The sequence below is a fragment of the Anomaloglossus baeobatrachus genome, chromosome 5 (genome assembly GCF_048569485.1).
Source record: "Anomaloglossus baeobatrachus isolate aAnoBae1 chromosome 5, aAnoBae1.hap1, whole genome shotgun sequence".
Lineage (NCBI taxonomy): Eukaryota > Metazoa > Chordata > Amphibia > Anura > Aromobatidae > Anomaloglossus > Anomaloglossus baeobatrachus.
The window spans coordinates 262742765-262755915 of NC_134357.1; the positions used below are offsets into that span (position 1 = coordinate 262742765).

Genomic DNA, 13151 nt, shown 5'->3' on the forward strand with positions numbered 1-13151 from the left:
GTGCTTTGCAGCCCATCCTGAATGAAGCTGACATTGCGCTCAACCTCTGCCAAGTTATTGTTTAGGGCACTGTTGGAGAAAGCCGAGTACTGTATTTGGCTGCCTCCAGCAATCCCATCGACAATTGGATGGAGCAGAAGCCAAGCATGCGTACCCCCACTCTAATCCATTCAGCACGCTGGGATTTTTTTGCTTGTTTAAATAACCCTTTAAAACTTATATAATATAATATAATATAATGATATTGAATTAACTGTGAAACATCCACACTTTCTCCTTCATATGAAAAATGTAGTGAGACATCGGATGCCTCTACCTTATGATCATGTCCAAAACTGAGATTTTCCTCCAGACAATCTTGGGAACACAGGGCACTTGGGGACCTCATACTGGCTCCGTCTGTAGGAGACAGTGACCGAATACATGATTTATTTGTACTGATCAGATGGAGGGATTTAGGTATCCTACCAAACCATCAAGGAAAGCCTTTTCTTACCTAGTAATGTCAGGGGCTGGTGATCCTCCATGATTAAAAACGTATAGCGATCCCTGTGTTCTTCTACGTACTCCCACTCTTCCATGGAGAAATAGACAGTGACATCCTGACACCTTATAAAAACCTGACACACACAATGAAAGTTAAGCTAGACAATAAGAGAGGGTATGGTGCTTGCAGCAATCTCCGTTAACAATATCACATAAAATTGTCTTATCACTGCAGATGTATGGAATGAGCTCAGGAACTGAGCCTGACACATACCTGTCAGATGCCAGCTGTGTTACACAGCCAGCATCTACCAGTAGTAGCAGCAGCCAGAGCTAGCTTCAGTTGCTCCTTTTTAACCACTCAAATGCTGCTGTCAGTCATGGAGAGTGGTATTTAAATGGAGAAGTGCAATACAGACAGTTTCCCTATGTACAGGGTTTAACGATTGGCATGAAGCTCAGTAGGTCATACACTAAACTGCATCAGTTGTCCTACAGGTAGAAGTGGTCATCATCACTTTGTCCAAGAAACTTGTGCAGAAGATTGAAGACAGAAAGTGCTGATGATGACCACTTCCTATTGATTTACCTATGAGATTCTTCATCAAACCTGATAAAAGGCAGAAATCTGGCATTGAATTCAGTAACAAGTGAAGAATTCTGCTTATAAAGATTTTGTCCATGGTCTTCAGTACTGTAGAACGGTCTTGTCTTCCATCCTCTGCACAAGTAGGACACACAATTTTACAATCTTTATCCATGAACATTATCCCAAGTATTTGTCATAAGTGTATCTCGCTTGGGGTCTGTGAATCTGATGTTAGAAGGTCACAGGCCTTGCTGGCTGCTTCCTATCTCAGGTGCGGCTCTTTGGGATCATTCTCCTTCGCTATTTAAAGGCATGTGATCTGATCACATGATACCTGTGATAGAAACTGAATCCCTCATTTCTATGTGGTCCACTTTGGAAGGAGCCTGCTCTGGAGGAAGTTTGTCTTGTTGAGTGCAACAGTGGGGTTTGCTGCACTGAAGCTGCCTGGAGTGTTTTTCCTTTGTATATCTATTTCCCGTTTGTATTCCTACCCTTGTGTTTCTGTATTGTAGTGGCGAGACTAGTGATCTTGCCAGCCTACTCACTAGCCAGGTTGAGTGTAGGGCTAGCTGAGGCCTTAAGGTATCCGAATCGGCAACAGGCTGCAAGAACCTGTATAGGGATGCTAGGGAGTTCAGGAATCAAATTGAGGAGAGTTCAGGAATTGCCTCCTCACCCCTCTCCCTAGCAGCAGGAACCTCCATTGTATCGTGACCCCTGTGTGTTGTTACATCTTCTGGGGGTTTACCTGGTACCGGGTAAACCCTACTAGTCACATGCCTTACAGTATTACTGTATAAAATGAAGTCTCAGTATTGTCAGCAATGTCACCTCTCCAGTCAGCAGTTCAATGATCTTGTTGGTGAGGTCTAGGATCTTCTGATCATTGTTCTTCACAGGTAAGGAGTTAGCTGGAGGCTCTACCATAGGGCTCTGGATTCTGCTCCATCCTTGACCATGACTAGATGTCTTCTTCACAACAATATAATCCTTCAAGAAAAGCCAAACATCACTATGCAGGGATCAGACGTCATTCATACAAACTACATATCCGTAAGCAAGGTGGAGGGGATTCCTAATGGGACTCCCCCAAAGACATTTCCAGAATCACAAATATCGTTCAGGATTCATGTTTTATTCCAAAGAAAAAGCTGTCATGTGACTTTAATGCAAGTTTACCCTTACCTCTCCAGTCAGCAGGTAGATAATCTCTAAGGTGATGTTGAATATCGTTTCAGTTATCTTTGTCCTGTCCAAGTCCATCCTCAATGGATCAGTCACAAGAGTCAGCGACTTGTGGAGAAGACCATATGGAGACTATACTGTAAGAGTATTACCTGAGAAAAGAGCATAGGATTAGATATTTGATTTTAGTTTTAATAAATAAGCAAGTGTAGATTTAGGAAACTATCCCAATAATCTTTTCTATGGTCCTTGGTTTCCATGAACCTGTATGATCCCTAATGTTCTCAAACAAACCTCTGTGGCCTTCACAGAACAGCTGGGGTTATAGTAACAATAAAATACACACAGGTGGACTTAACTTACTAATTAGGTGACAACAAGGGGCTGAATGCAAATGAACGGCACAATTTTCAGATTTACAGTGCCTTGCAAAAGTATTCGGCCATCTTGAATTTTTCAACCTTTTCCCACATTTCAGGCTTCAAACATAGATAACATTTTTAATATTAAGGTGAAGAATCAACAACAAGTGACACACAATTGTGAAGTTGAACAAAATTTATTGTGTAAACTTTTTTAAAGAATAAATAACTGAAAAGTGGGGCATGCAATATTATTCGGCCCCTTTAATTTAATACTTTGTAGCGCCACCTTTTGCTGCGATTACAGCTGCAAGTCACTTGGGGTATGTCTCTATCAGTTTTGCACATCGAGAGACTGAAATTCTTGCCCATTCTTCCTTTGCAAACAGCTGGAGCTGAGTGAGGTTGGATGGAGAGCGTTTGTGAACAGCAGTTTTCAGCTCTTTCCACAGATTCTCGATTGGATTCAGGTCTGGACTGTGACTTGGCCCTTCCAACACCTGGATACGTTTATATGTGAACCATTCCATTGTAGATTTTGCTTTATGTTTGGGATCATTGTGTTGTTGGAAGACAATTTTCCGTCCCAGTCTTAGGTCTTTTGTAGACTCCAACAGGGTTTCTTCAAGAATGGTCCTGTATTTGGCTCCATCCATCTTCCCATCAATTTTAACCATCTTCCCTGTCGATGCTGAAGAAAAGCAGGCACAAACCTTGATGCTGCCACCATGTTTGATAGTGGGTATGGTGTGTTCAGGGTGATGAGTGGTGTTGCTTTTACGTCAAACATATCGTTTGGCATTGTGCCCAAATAGTTCGATTTTGGTTTCATCTGACCAGAGCACCTCCTTCCACTTGTTTGGTGGTTCTCCCAGTTGGCTTGTGGCAAACTTTAAACAACATTTTTATGAATATCTTTGAGAAATGGCTTTCTCCTTGCCACTCTCCCATAAAGGCCAGATTTGTGCAGTGTATGAATGATTGTTGTCCTATGGACAGACTCTCCCTCCTCAGCTGTAGATCTCTGCAGTTCATCCAGAGTGATCATGGGCCTCTTGGCTGAATCTATGATCAGTCTTCTCCTTGTTTGAGATGAAAGTTTGGATGGACGGCCGGTCTTGGTAGATTGTAGATTGCAGTGGTATGATACTCCTTCCATTTCAATATGATTGCCTGCACAGTGCACCTTGGGATGTTTAAGGTTTTGGAAATCTTTTTGTAACCAAATCCGGCTTTAAACTTCTCCACAACAGTATCACGGACCTGCCTGTTGTGTTCCTTGGTCTTCATGATAGTCTCAGTGTTCTGTGTAAAGCACAGAGAGCATCACAGAGCAGGTGCAGTTATACGGAGACTTGATTACACACGGGTGGATTATATTTATCATCATCAGTCATTTAGGACAACATTGGATCATTCAGAGATCCTCAATCAACTTCTGGAGTGAGTTTTCTGCACTGAAAGTAAAGGGGACGAATAATATTGCACGCCCCACTTTTCAGTTATTTATTTTTTAAAAAAGTTTAAAATAAGCAATAAATATCGTTCAACTTCACAATTGTGTCCCACTTGTTGATTCTTTACCATAACATTAAAATTTTTATCTTTATGTTTGAAGCCTGAAATGTGGGAAAAGGTTGAAAAATTCAAGGGGGCCGAATACTTTCGCAAGGCACTGTATATTTTTAAAATATTTAGAAAATCCATGTATCATTTCCTTTACACTTCACAAATACTTCCTACTTAGCTTTGGTATTTCACATAAAATCCCAATAAAACATTTGGGTCCTTTTCAGACTTTCGTGTTTCAGGTACATGTGAAATAAGTTTTTAATATGGATGAAACACGTACCCATGTTATTCTCTGGAGTTACTCACAGATCCGTGTTTTCACACGGACCGTGTGACCACGCATGCACACACAGACATGTCAGTTTTTTCTCCGATAGCGCGGGTGTCACACGGATCGCAGGCTGATGTGATCCGTGTGACATCAGTGTGACACGGACCGGAGAAAGCACGGGTCTGTGAAATAAAAATATGTTCTATATTCACCTGTATCCAGCGCTGTTTTCTTCTCCTCTGCTGCCTCCCGCTTCTGACCCCCGCTCATTATATCCATTGATTATTCACTGCACTGAGGACCTGGAAGCCGGAGCATCGCGGGGACATTATGTGGAAAAGTTCACTGGGTGTGAATAGTTTTTTTAAGGCACTGTAAATACCTCATTCATATTTATATATTTGTTACTGTCTCTACTTTACAATTTTAATAAATGTAAAAATAAGGGCCAGGTCATCAAAGATTTCATGCCAGAATTCTAGCGTAAAGGTTTTGAAAAGTCACAACTAAGAGATGTGAGTAAATCTTGAGACTTTTGGCATTTTCGTGAAAGTTTCTAACACCTCCATCAAAATGGGCAGAGCTGGGGCAGGATGGATGGGACACCGCAACTTGTCTAAATCATGGCAAGCCGTCACGTTCCCTATATGAGAAATCTTACTACAGTCCTCCTCCCTTCAGCACCAACCAGCATACAGTCCCACGTAAGTACTATAATTCCTCTTCCTCCAGCACCAGCCACCATACAGTCCCATGTAAATAGCATAATTCCTCCTCCCTTCAGCCACAGCCAGCATACAGTCCCACGTAAGTACCATAATGCCTCCTTCCTCCAGCACCAGCCACCATACAGTCCCATGCAAATAACATAATTCCTCCTCCCTTCAGCCGCAGCCAGCGTACAGTCCCACATACATACCATAATTCCTCCTCTCCCCAGCACCAGCCAGCATACAGTCCCATGTAAATACCATAATTCTTCCTCCCTTCAGCACCAGCCAGCATACAGTCCCATGTAAATAATCATTCCTCCCTTCAGCACCAGCCAACATAGTCCCACGTACATACCATAATTCCTCCTTCCTTCAGCACCAGCCAACATACAGTCCCACGTAAATATCACAATTCCTCTTTCCTTCAGCACCAGCCAGCTCTCATGATCATCTCTCAGCATTTAGAGACTTGTGACAGGATCTGGGCCAGTCTCTCTGTGCCATTTGACACTCCTCACATTAAACAGATTCTCTTTTCTTTGGTGCTTAAAGGGTTAATGTCAGTTTTGCTTTCAGCAGCTTGTGACTAATGGCCTCAGGCGCTTCCGATTGGTGACCATTCCCTTCCTCTATATATGGTCACATCTCCCACTAGAGGGCACCGGTTATTCTGGAGCTAGGCCTCGAGGTGGAAGGAGCTGCTGGAGCCTTTGCTGTGTGAATCGGTGTAGGCTGCAGTCATGGTGTCTGACTGTAGCCTTGAAGTTTAGCTTTATCGTTTGTGGTTTCCCCTGTCTGTCGCACCTTCCCTTCTTGTTGTGTTCGTGCAGCGGTGGGACTATCGATTCTCACCTGCTGGCTCACTAGTCAGGGGTGTTACAGGGTCTCTCAGGGCTTCAGGTATCCTGCTCAGCGACAGCCGTTTTGGGACTGGCTAGGAGAGTAGGGTACAGCTGCATATGAGTGCAGGAGGTATCCCATCTTCCCCCTCCCTAGCGCCAGGGCCCAACATTGTTAAAGTGTCCCCGATGTACCCCTTGTTTGTTGTGATGAACTCCTGTTTGTTGTTTGTCTTGCCTCACGCCAGACCTTCCCCAAGTCCGTGCGTGACACCAGCATAAATTCCAGATAAATAACATAATTCCTCTCTCCCTTCAGCACCAGAAAGCATGCAGTCCCATGTAAATAACCCTTCCCTTCAGCACCAGCCAGTATACAGTCCCATGTAAATAACAATTCCTCCTCCCTTCAGGACCAGAAAGCATACAATCCCATATAAATAATCCCTTCAACACCATCCAGCACCATGTAAATAACATAACCCCCCTTCTGCACCATCCAGCTCACAGTATCATGTAAATAACAACCTCCCCTTCAGCACTAGACAGTATACAGTCCCATGTAAATAACATAATTCCTCCCTTCAGCACCAGCAAGCCCATGTAAATAATAATTCCTTCTCCCTTATACACCATCCAGTGTACAGTCACACGTAAATAACACTTACCGATACCTTCAGCACCAGCCAGCATACAGTCCCATGTAAATAACATAATTCCTCCTCCCTCCAGCACCAGCCAGCATACAGTCCCATGTAAATAACATAATTCCTCCTCCCTCCAGCACCAGCCAGCATACAGTCCCATGTAAATAACATAATTCCTCCCTTCAGTACCAGCAAGCCCATGTAAATAATTCCTCCTCCCTCCAGCACCAGCCAGCATACAGTCCCATGTAAATAACATAATTCCTCCTCCCTCCAGCACCAGCCAGCATACAGTCCCATGTAAATAACATAATTCCTCCCTTCAGTACCAGCAAGCCCATGTAAATAATTCCTCCTCCCTCCAGCACCAGCCAGCATACAGTCCCATGTAAATAACATAATTCCCCCCTCCCTTATACACCATCCAGTATACTGTCTCATGTAAATAACATAATTCCCCCTTCCTTCAGCACCAGCCTGTATACAGTCCCATGTAAATAACATAATTCCTCCCTTCAGCACCAGCCAGCATACAGTCCCATGTAAATTCCTCCTCCCTCCAGCCAGCATACAGTCCCATGCAAACATAATTCCTTCTCCCTTATACACCATCCAGTGTACAGTCACACGTAAATAACAATTACCTATACCTTCAGCACCAGCCAGCATACAGTCCCATGTAAATAACATAGTCCCTTCTCCCTTGAACACCAGCCAGCATACAGTCCCATGTAAATAACAATTCCTCCTCCCTCCAGCACCAGCCAGCATACAGTCCCATGTAAATAACATAATTCCCCCCCTTATACACCATCCAGTATACAGTCCCACATAAATAAATTACATATCCCTTCAGCATCAGCCAGCATACAGTCCAATGTAATTAACTTAATCCCTCCTCCCTTCAACACCAGCCAGCATACAGTCCCATGTAAATAACATAATTCCTCCTCCCTTCTGCATCAGCCAGCATACAGTCCCATGTAAATAACAATTACCTATCCCTTCAGCATCAGCCAGCATACAGTCCCATGTAATTAACTTGATCCCTCCAACATCGTCCAGCATACAGTCCCATGTAAATAACATAATTCCCCCTCCCTTCTGCACTATCCAGCATATAACCATGTAAATAACATAATTCCCCCTCCCTTCAGCACCACAGTATACAGTCCCATGCAAATAACATAATTCCTCCTCCCTTCAGCACCAGCCAGCATACAGTCCCATGTAAATAACATAATTCCTCCTCCCTTCTGCACCAGCCAACATACAGTCCCATGTCAATAACAGAATTCCCCTCCCTTCAGCACCATTCAGCATACAGTCCCATTTTAAGAAGATCGTTCCCCTCCATTCATTCATTCATTCATTCATTCATTCATTCCTTCCTCCCCAGTAGAACATCCCATGTAAACAGACATGCTGAGTCCCCCCTTCCCCAGTACCTGACTGCACCCCCTGTACACACGTGCACACTAGCACTGTGCTGCAGCTACTGCTTCCTGTTATGAGCCGTGCTCCCTTGAAGCCCTGCCCTTTCTCCCAGCAGTTTCGCCCCTTCCCGTAACGTCATGGATAACAGGCACAACTCCTCTGTAGACTGCTGTGCTGGTGACAGGTAATACATGTTGTGTATCGTTATATCGTGACACAGAACGTTCTGATGCAGGAATCTACGATTACCAGTGTTATTATTTAGTGTGCTGTGATGTTACATAATCTGTCTCATTGTATGATGTCTATTACAGTGGGAACTTTAATGGAATGGTTACTGTGCAGTACTATTATACCATCATCAGTATCATTTTGTAGTACTATGTGTAGTACATATTCTACTATATATGTAATGTAGTAATATTACAAGCCTCACTAGTGTTCAGTAACACACAGTTGGATTTAGGTGCCTCCCATCCTGCCCACTTCTGAGGATCCTAAAAATTCCTTAATGGTAAAACTAGTAAAGTGAGAGAGACATTCCTCCTACTACTATACTACTGCACTCTGGCATACCTCCTACTACTGCATGCTGACATTCCTCTTACTACTATACTACTGCACTCTGACATACCTCCTACTACTGCACTCTGACATTCCTCCTACTACTATACTACTTCACTCTGACATTTCTCCTACTAATATACTACTGCACTCTGACATTCCTCCTACTACTGCATTCTGACATTCCTCCTACTACTATACTACTGCTCGCTGACATTCCTCCTACTACTGCATGCTGACATTCCTCCTGCTAATATACTACTGCACTCTGACATTCCTCCTACTACTGCATGCTGACATTTTTCCTACCACTATACTACTGCACTCTGACATTCCTCCTACTAATATATTACAGCACTCTGACATTCCTCCTACTACTATAATACTGCACTCTGACATTCCTCCTACTACTGCATGCTGACATTCCTCCTACTACTGCATGCTGACATTCCTCCTACTACTATACTACTGCACTCTGACATTCCTCCTACTACTATACTACTGCACTCTGACATACCTCCTACTACTGCATGCTGACATTCCTCTTACTACTATACTACTGCACTCTGACATACCTCCTACTACTGCACTCTGACATTCCTCCTACTACTATACTACTTCACTCTGACATTTCTCCTACTAATATACTACTGCACTCTGACATTTCTCCTACTACTGCATGCTGACATTCCTCCTACTACTATACTACTGCACTCTGACATTCCTCCTACTACTATACTACTTCACTCTGACATTTCTCCTACTACTATACTACTGCACTCTGACATTCCTCCTACTACTATACTACTGCACTCTGACATACCTCCTACTACTGCATGCTGACATTCCTCCTACTACTATACTACTGCACTCTGACATTCCTCCTACTACTATACTACTTCACTCTGACATTTCTCCTACTACTATACTACTGCACTCTGACATACCTCCTACTACTGCATTCTGACATTCCTCCTACTACTATACTACTGCTCGCTGACATTCCTCCTACTACTGCATGCAGACATTCCTCCTGCTAATATACTACTGCACTCTGACATTCCTCCTACTAATATATTACAGCACTCTGACATTCCTCTTACTACTGCATGCTGACATTCCTCCTAGTACTATACTACTGCACGCTGACATTCCTCCTACTACTGCATGCTGACACTCCTCCTACTACTGCATGCTGACATTCCTCTTACTACTATACTACTGCACTCTGACATACCTCCTACTACTGCACTCTGACATTCCTCCTACTACTATACTACTTCACTCTGACATTTCTCCTACTAATATACTACTGCACTCTGACATTCCTCCTACTACTGCATTCTGACATTCCTCCTACTACTATACTACTGCTCGCTGACATTCCTCCTACTACTGCATGCTGACATTCCTCCTGCTAATATACTACTGCACTCTGACATTCCTCCTACTACTGCATGCTGACATTTTTCCTACTACTATACTACTGCACTCTGACATTCCTCCTACTAATATATTACAGCACTCTGACATTCCTCCTACTACTATAATACTGCACTCTGACATTCCTCCTACTACTGCATGCTGACATTCCTCCTACTACTGCATGCTGACATTCCTCCTACTACTATACTACTGCACTCTGACATTCCTCCTACTACTATACTACTGCACTCTGACATACCTCCTACTACTGCATGCTGACATTCCTCTTACTACTATACTACTGCACTCTGACATACCTCCTACTACTGCACTCTGACATTCCTCCTACTACTATACTACTTCACTCTGACATTTCTCCTACTAATATACTACTGCACTCTGACATTTCTCCTACTACTGCATGCTGACATTCCTCCTACTACTATACTACTGCACTCTGACATTCCTCCTACTACTATACTACTTCACTCTGACATTTCTCCTACTACTATACTACTGCACTCTGACATTCCTCCTACTACTATACTACTGCACTCTGACATACCTCCTACTACTGCATGCTGACATTCCTCCTACTACTATACTACTGCACTCTGACATTCCTCCTACTACTATACTACTTCACTCTGACATTTCTCCTACTACTATACTACTGCACTCTGACATTCCTCCTACTACTATACTACTGCACTCTGACATACCTCCTACTACTGCATTCTGACATTCCTCCTACTACTATACTACTGCTCGCTGACATTCCTCCTACTACTGCATGCAGACATTCCTCCTGCTAATATACTACTGCACTCTGACATTCCTCCTACTAATATATTACAGCACTCTGACATTCCTCTTACTACTGCATGCTGACATTCCTCCTAGTACTATACTACTGCACGCTGACATTCCTCCTACTACTGCATGCTGACACTCCTCCTACTACTGCATGCTGACATTCCTCCTAGTACTATACTACTGCACTCTGACATTCCTACTACTACTATACTACTGCACTCTGACATTCCTCCTACTACTGCATGCTGACATTCCTCCTAGTACTATACTACTTCACGCTGACATTCCTCCTACTACTGCATGCTGACATTCCTCCTACTAATATACTACTGCAATCTGACATTCCTCCTACTACTGCATGCTGACATTCCTCCTACTACTATTCTACTGCACTCTGACATTCCTCCTACTACTGCATGCTGACATTCCTCCTACTAATATACTACTGCACTCTGACATTCCTCCTGCTACTATTCTACTGCGCTCTGGCATTCCTCCTGCTACTGCGTGCTGATATTCTTCCTACTACTATACTACTGCACTCTGACATTCCTCCTACTACTGCATGCTGACATTCCTCCTACTACTATACTACTGCACTCTGACATTCCTCCTACTACTATACTACTGCACTCTGACATACCTCCTACTACTGCATGCTGACATTCCTCTTACTACTATACTACTGCACTCTGACATACCTCCTACTACTGCACTCTGACATTCCTCCTACTACTATACTACTTCACTCTGACATTTCTCCTACTAATATACTACTGCACTCTGACATTTCTCCTACTACTGCATGCTGACGTTCCTCCTACTACTATACTACTGCACTCTGACATTCCTCCTACTACTGCATTCTGACATTCCTCCTACTACTATACTACTGCTCGCTGACATTCCTCCTACTACTGCATGCTGACATTCCTCCTGCTAATATACTACTGCACTCTGACATTCCTCCTACTACTGCATGCTGACATTTTTCCTACTACTATACTACAGCACTCTGACATTCTTCCTACTACTATAATACTGCACTCTGACATTCCTCCTACTACTGCATGCTGACATTCCTCCTAGTACTATACTACTGCACGCTGACATTCCTCCTACTACTGCATGCTGACATTCCTCCTACTACTATACTACTGCACTCTGACATTCCTCCTACTACTATACTAGTGCACTCTGACATTCCTCCTACTACTATAATACTGCACTCTGACATTCCTCCTACTACTGCATGCTGACATTCCTCCTAGTACTATACTACTTCACGCTGACATTCCTCCTACTACTGCATGCTGACATTCCTCCTACTACTGCATGCTGACATTCCTCCTACTAATATACTACTGCATGCTGACATTCCTCCTAGTACTATACTACTGCACTCTGACATTCCTCCTACTACTATACTACTGCACTCTGACATTCCCCCTACTACTGCACTCTAACATTCCTCCTACTACTATACTACTGCACTCTGACATTCCTCCTACTACTGCATGCTGACATTCCTCCTACTACTATACTACTGCACTCTGACATACCTCCTACTACTGCATGCTGACATTCCTCTTACTACTATACTACTGCACTCTGACATTCCTCCTACTACTATACTACTTCACTCTGACATTTCTCCTACTAATATACTACTGCACTCTGACATTTCTCCTACTACTATACTACTGCACTCTGACATTCCTCCTACTACTATACTACTGCACTCTGACATACCTCCTACTACTGCATGCTGACATTTCTCCTACTAATATACTACTGCACTCTGACATTCCTCCTACTGCATTCTGACATTCCTCCTACTACTATACTACTGCTCGCTGACATTCCTCCTACTACTGCATGCAGACATTCCTCCTGCTAATATACTACTGCACTCTGACATTCCTCCTACTACTGCATGCTGACATTCCTCCTAGTACTATACTACTGCACGCTGACATTCCTCCTACTACTGCATGCTGACACTCCTCCTACTACTGCATGCTGACATTCCTCCTACTACTATACTACTGCACTCTGACATTCCTACTACTACTATACTACTGCACTCTGACATTCCTCCTACTACTATAATACTGCACTCTGACATTCCTCCTACTACTACATGCTGACATTCCTCCTAGTACTATACTACTTCACGCTGACATTCCTCCTACTACTGCATGCTGACATTCCTCCTACTACTGCATGCTGACATTCCTCC

At 43.3% G+C, this 13151-nt stretch overlaps 2 protein-coding genes across 3 annotated transcripts in view; one reads left to right on the forward strand and one right to left on the reverse strand.

Moving 5' to 3' along the window:
- Window positions 1-8185, reverse strand: part of LOC142311200 (uncharacterized) — a 28193-nt gene extending 20008 nt beyond the window's left edge. For both annotated transcript variants that reach the window (XM_075349396.1, XM_075349395.1), the window contains exons 1-5: window positions 8116-8185; window positions 2264-2415; window positions 1910-2068; window positions 497-620; window positions 317-399 (exon numbers count right to left, since the gene is read on the reverse strand). In XM_075349396.1, the coding sequence (XP_075205511.1) occupies window positions 317-399; window positions 497-620; window positions 1910-2068; window positions 2264-2341 (444 nt within the window). In that variant the 5' untranslated portion in view covers window positions 2342-2415; window positions 8116-8185. The remainder of the gene's footprint in view (window positions 1-316; window positions 400-496; window positions 621-1909; window positions 2069-2263; window positions 2416-8115) is intronic.
- Window positions 8186-8230: 45 nt separating this feature from the next.
- The window catches only part of LOC142311196 (uncharacterized), a 69367-nt gene continuing 64446 nt past the window's right edge, over window positions 8231-13151 (forward strand). Inside the window, exon 1 of the mRNA XM_075349389.1 lies at window positions 8231-8288. Coding sequence (XP_075205504.1) covers window positions 8242-8288 — 47 coding nt within the window. The 5' untranslated portion in view covers window positions 8231-8241. The remainder of the gene's footprint in view (window positions 8289-13151) is intronic.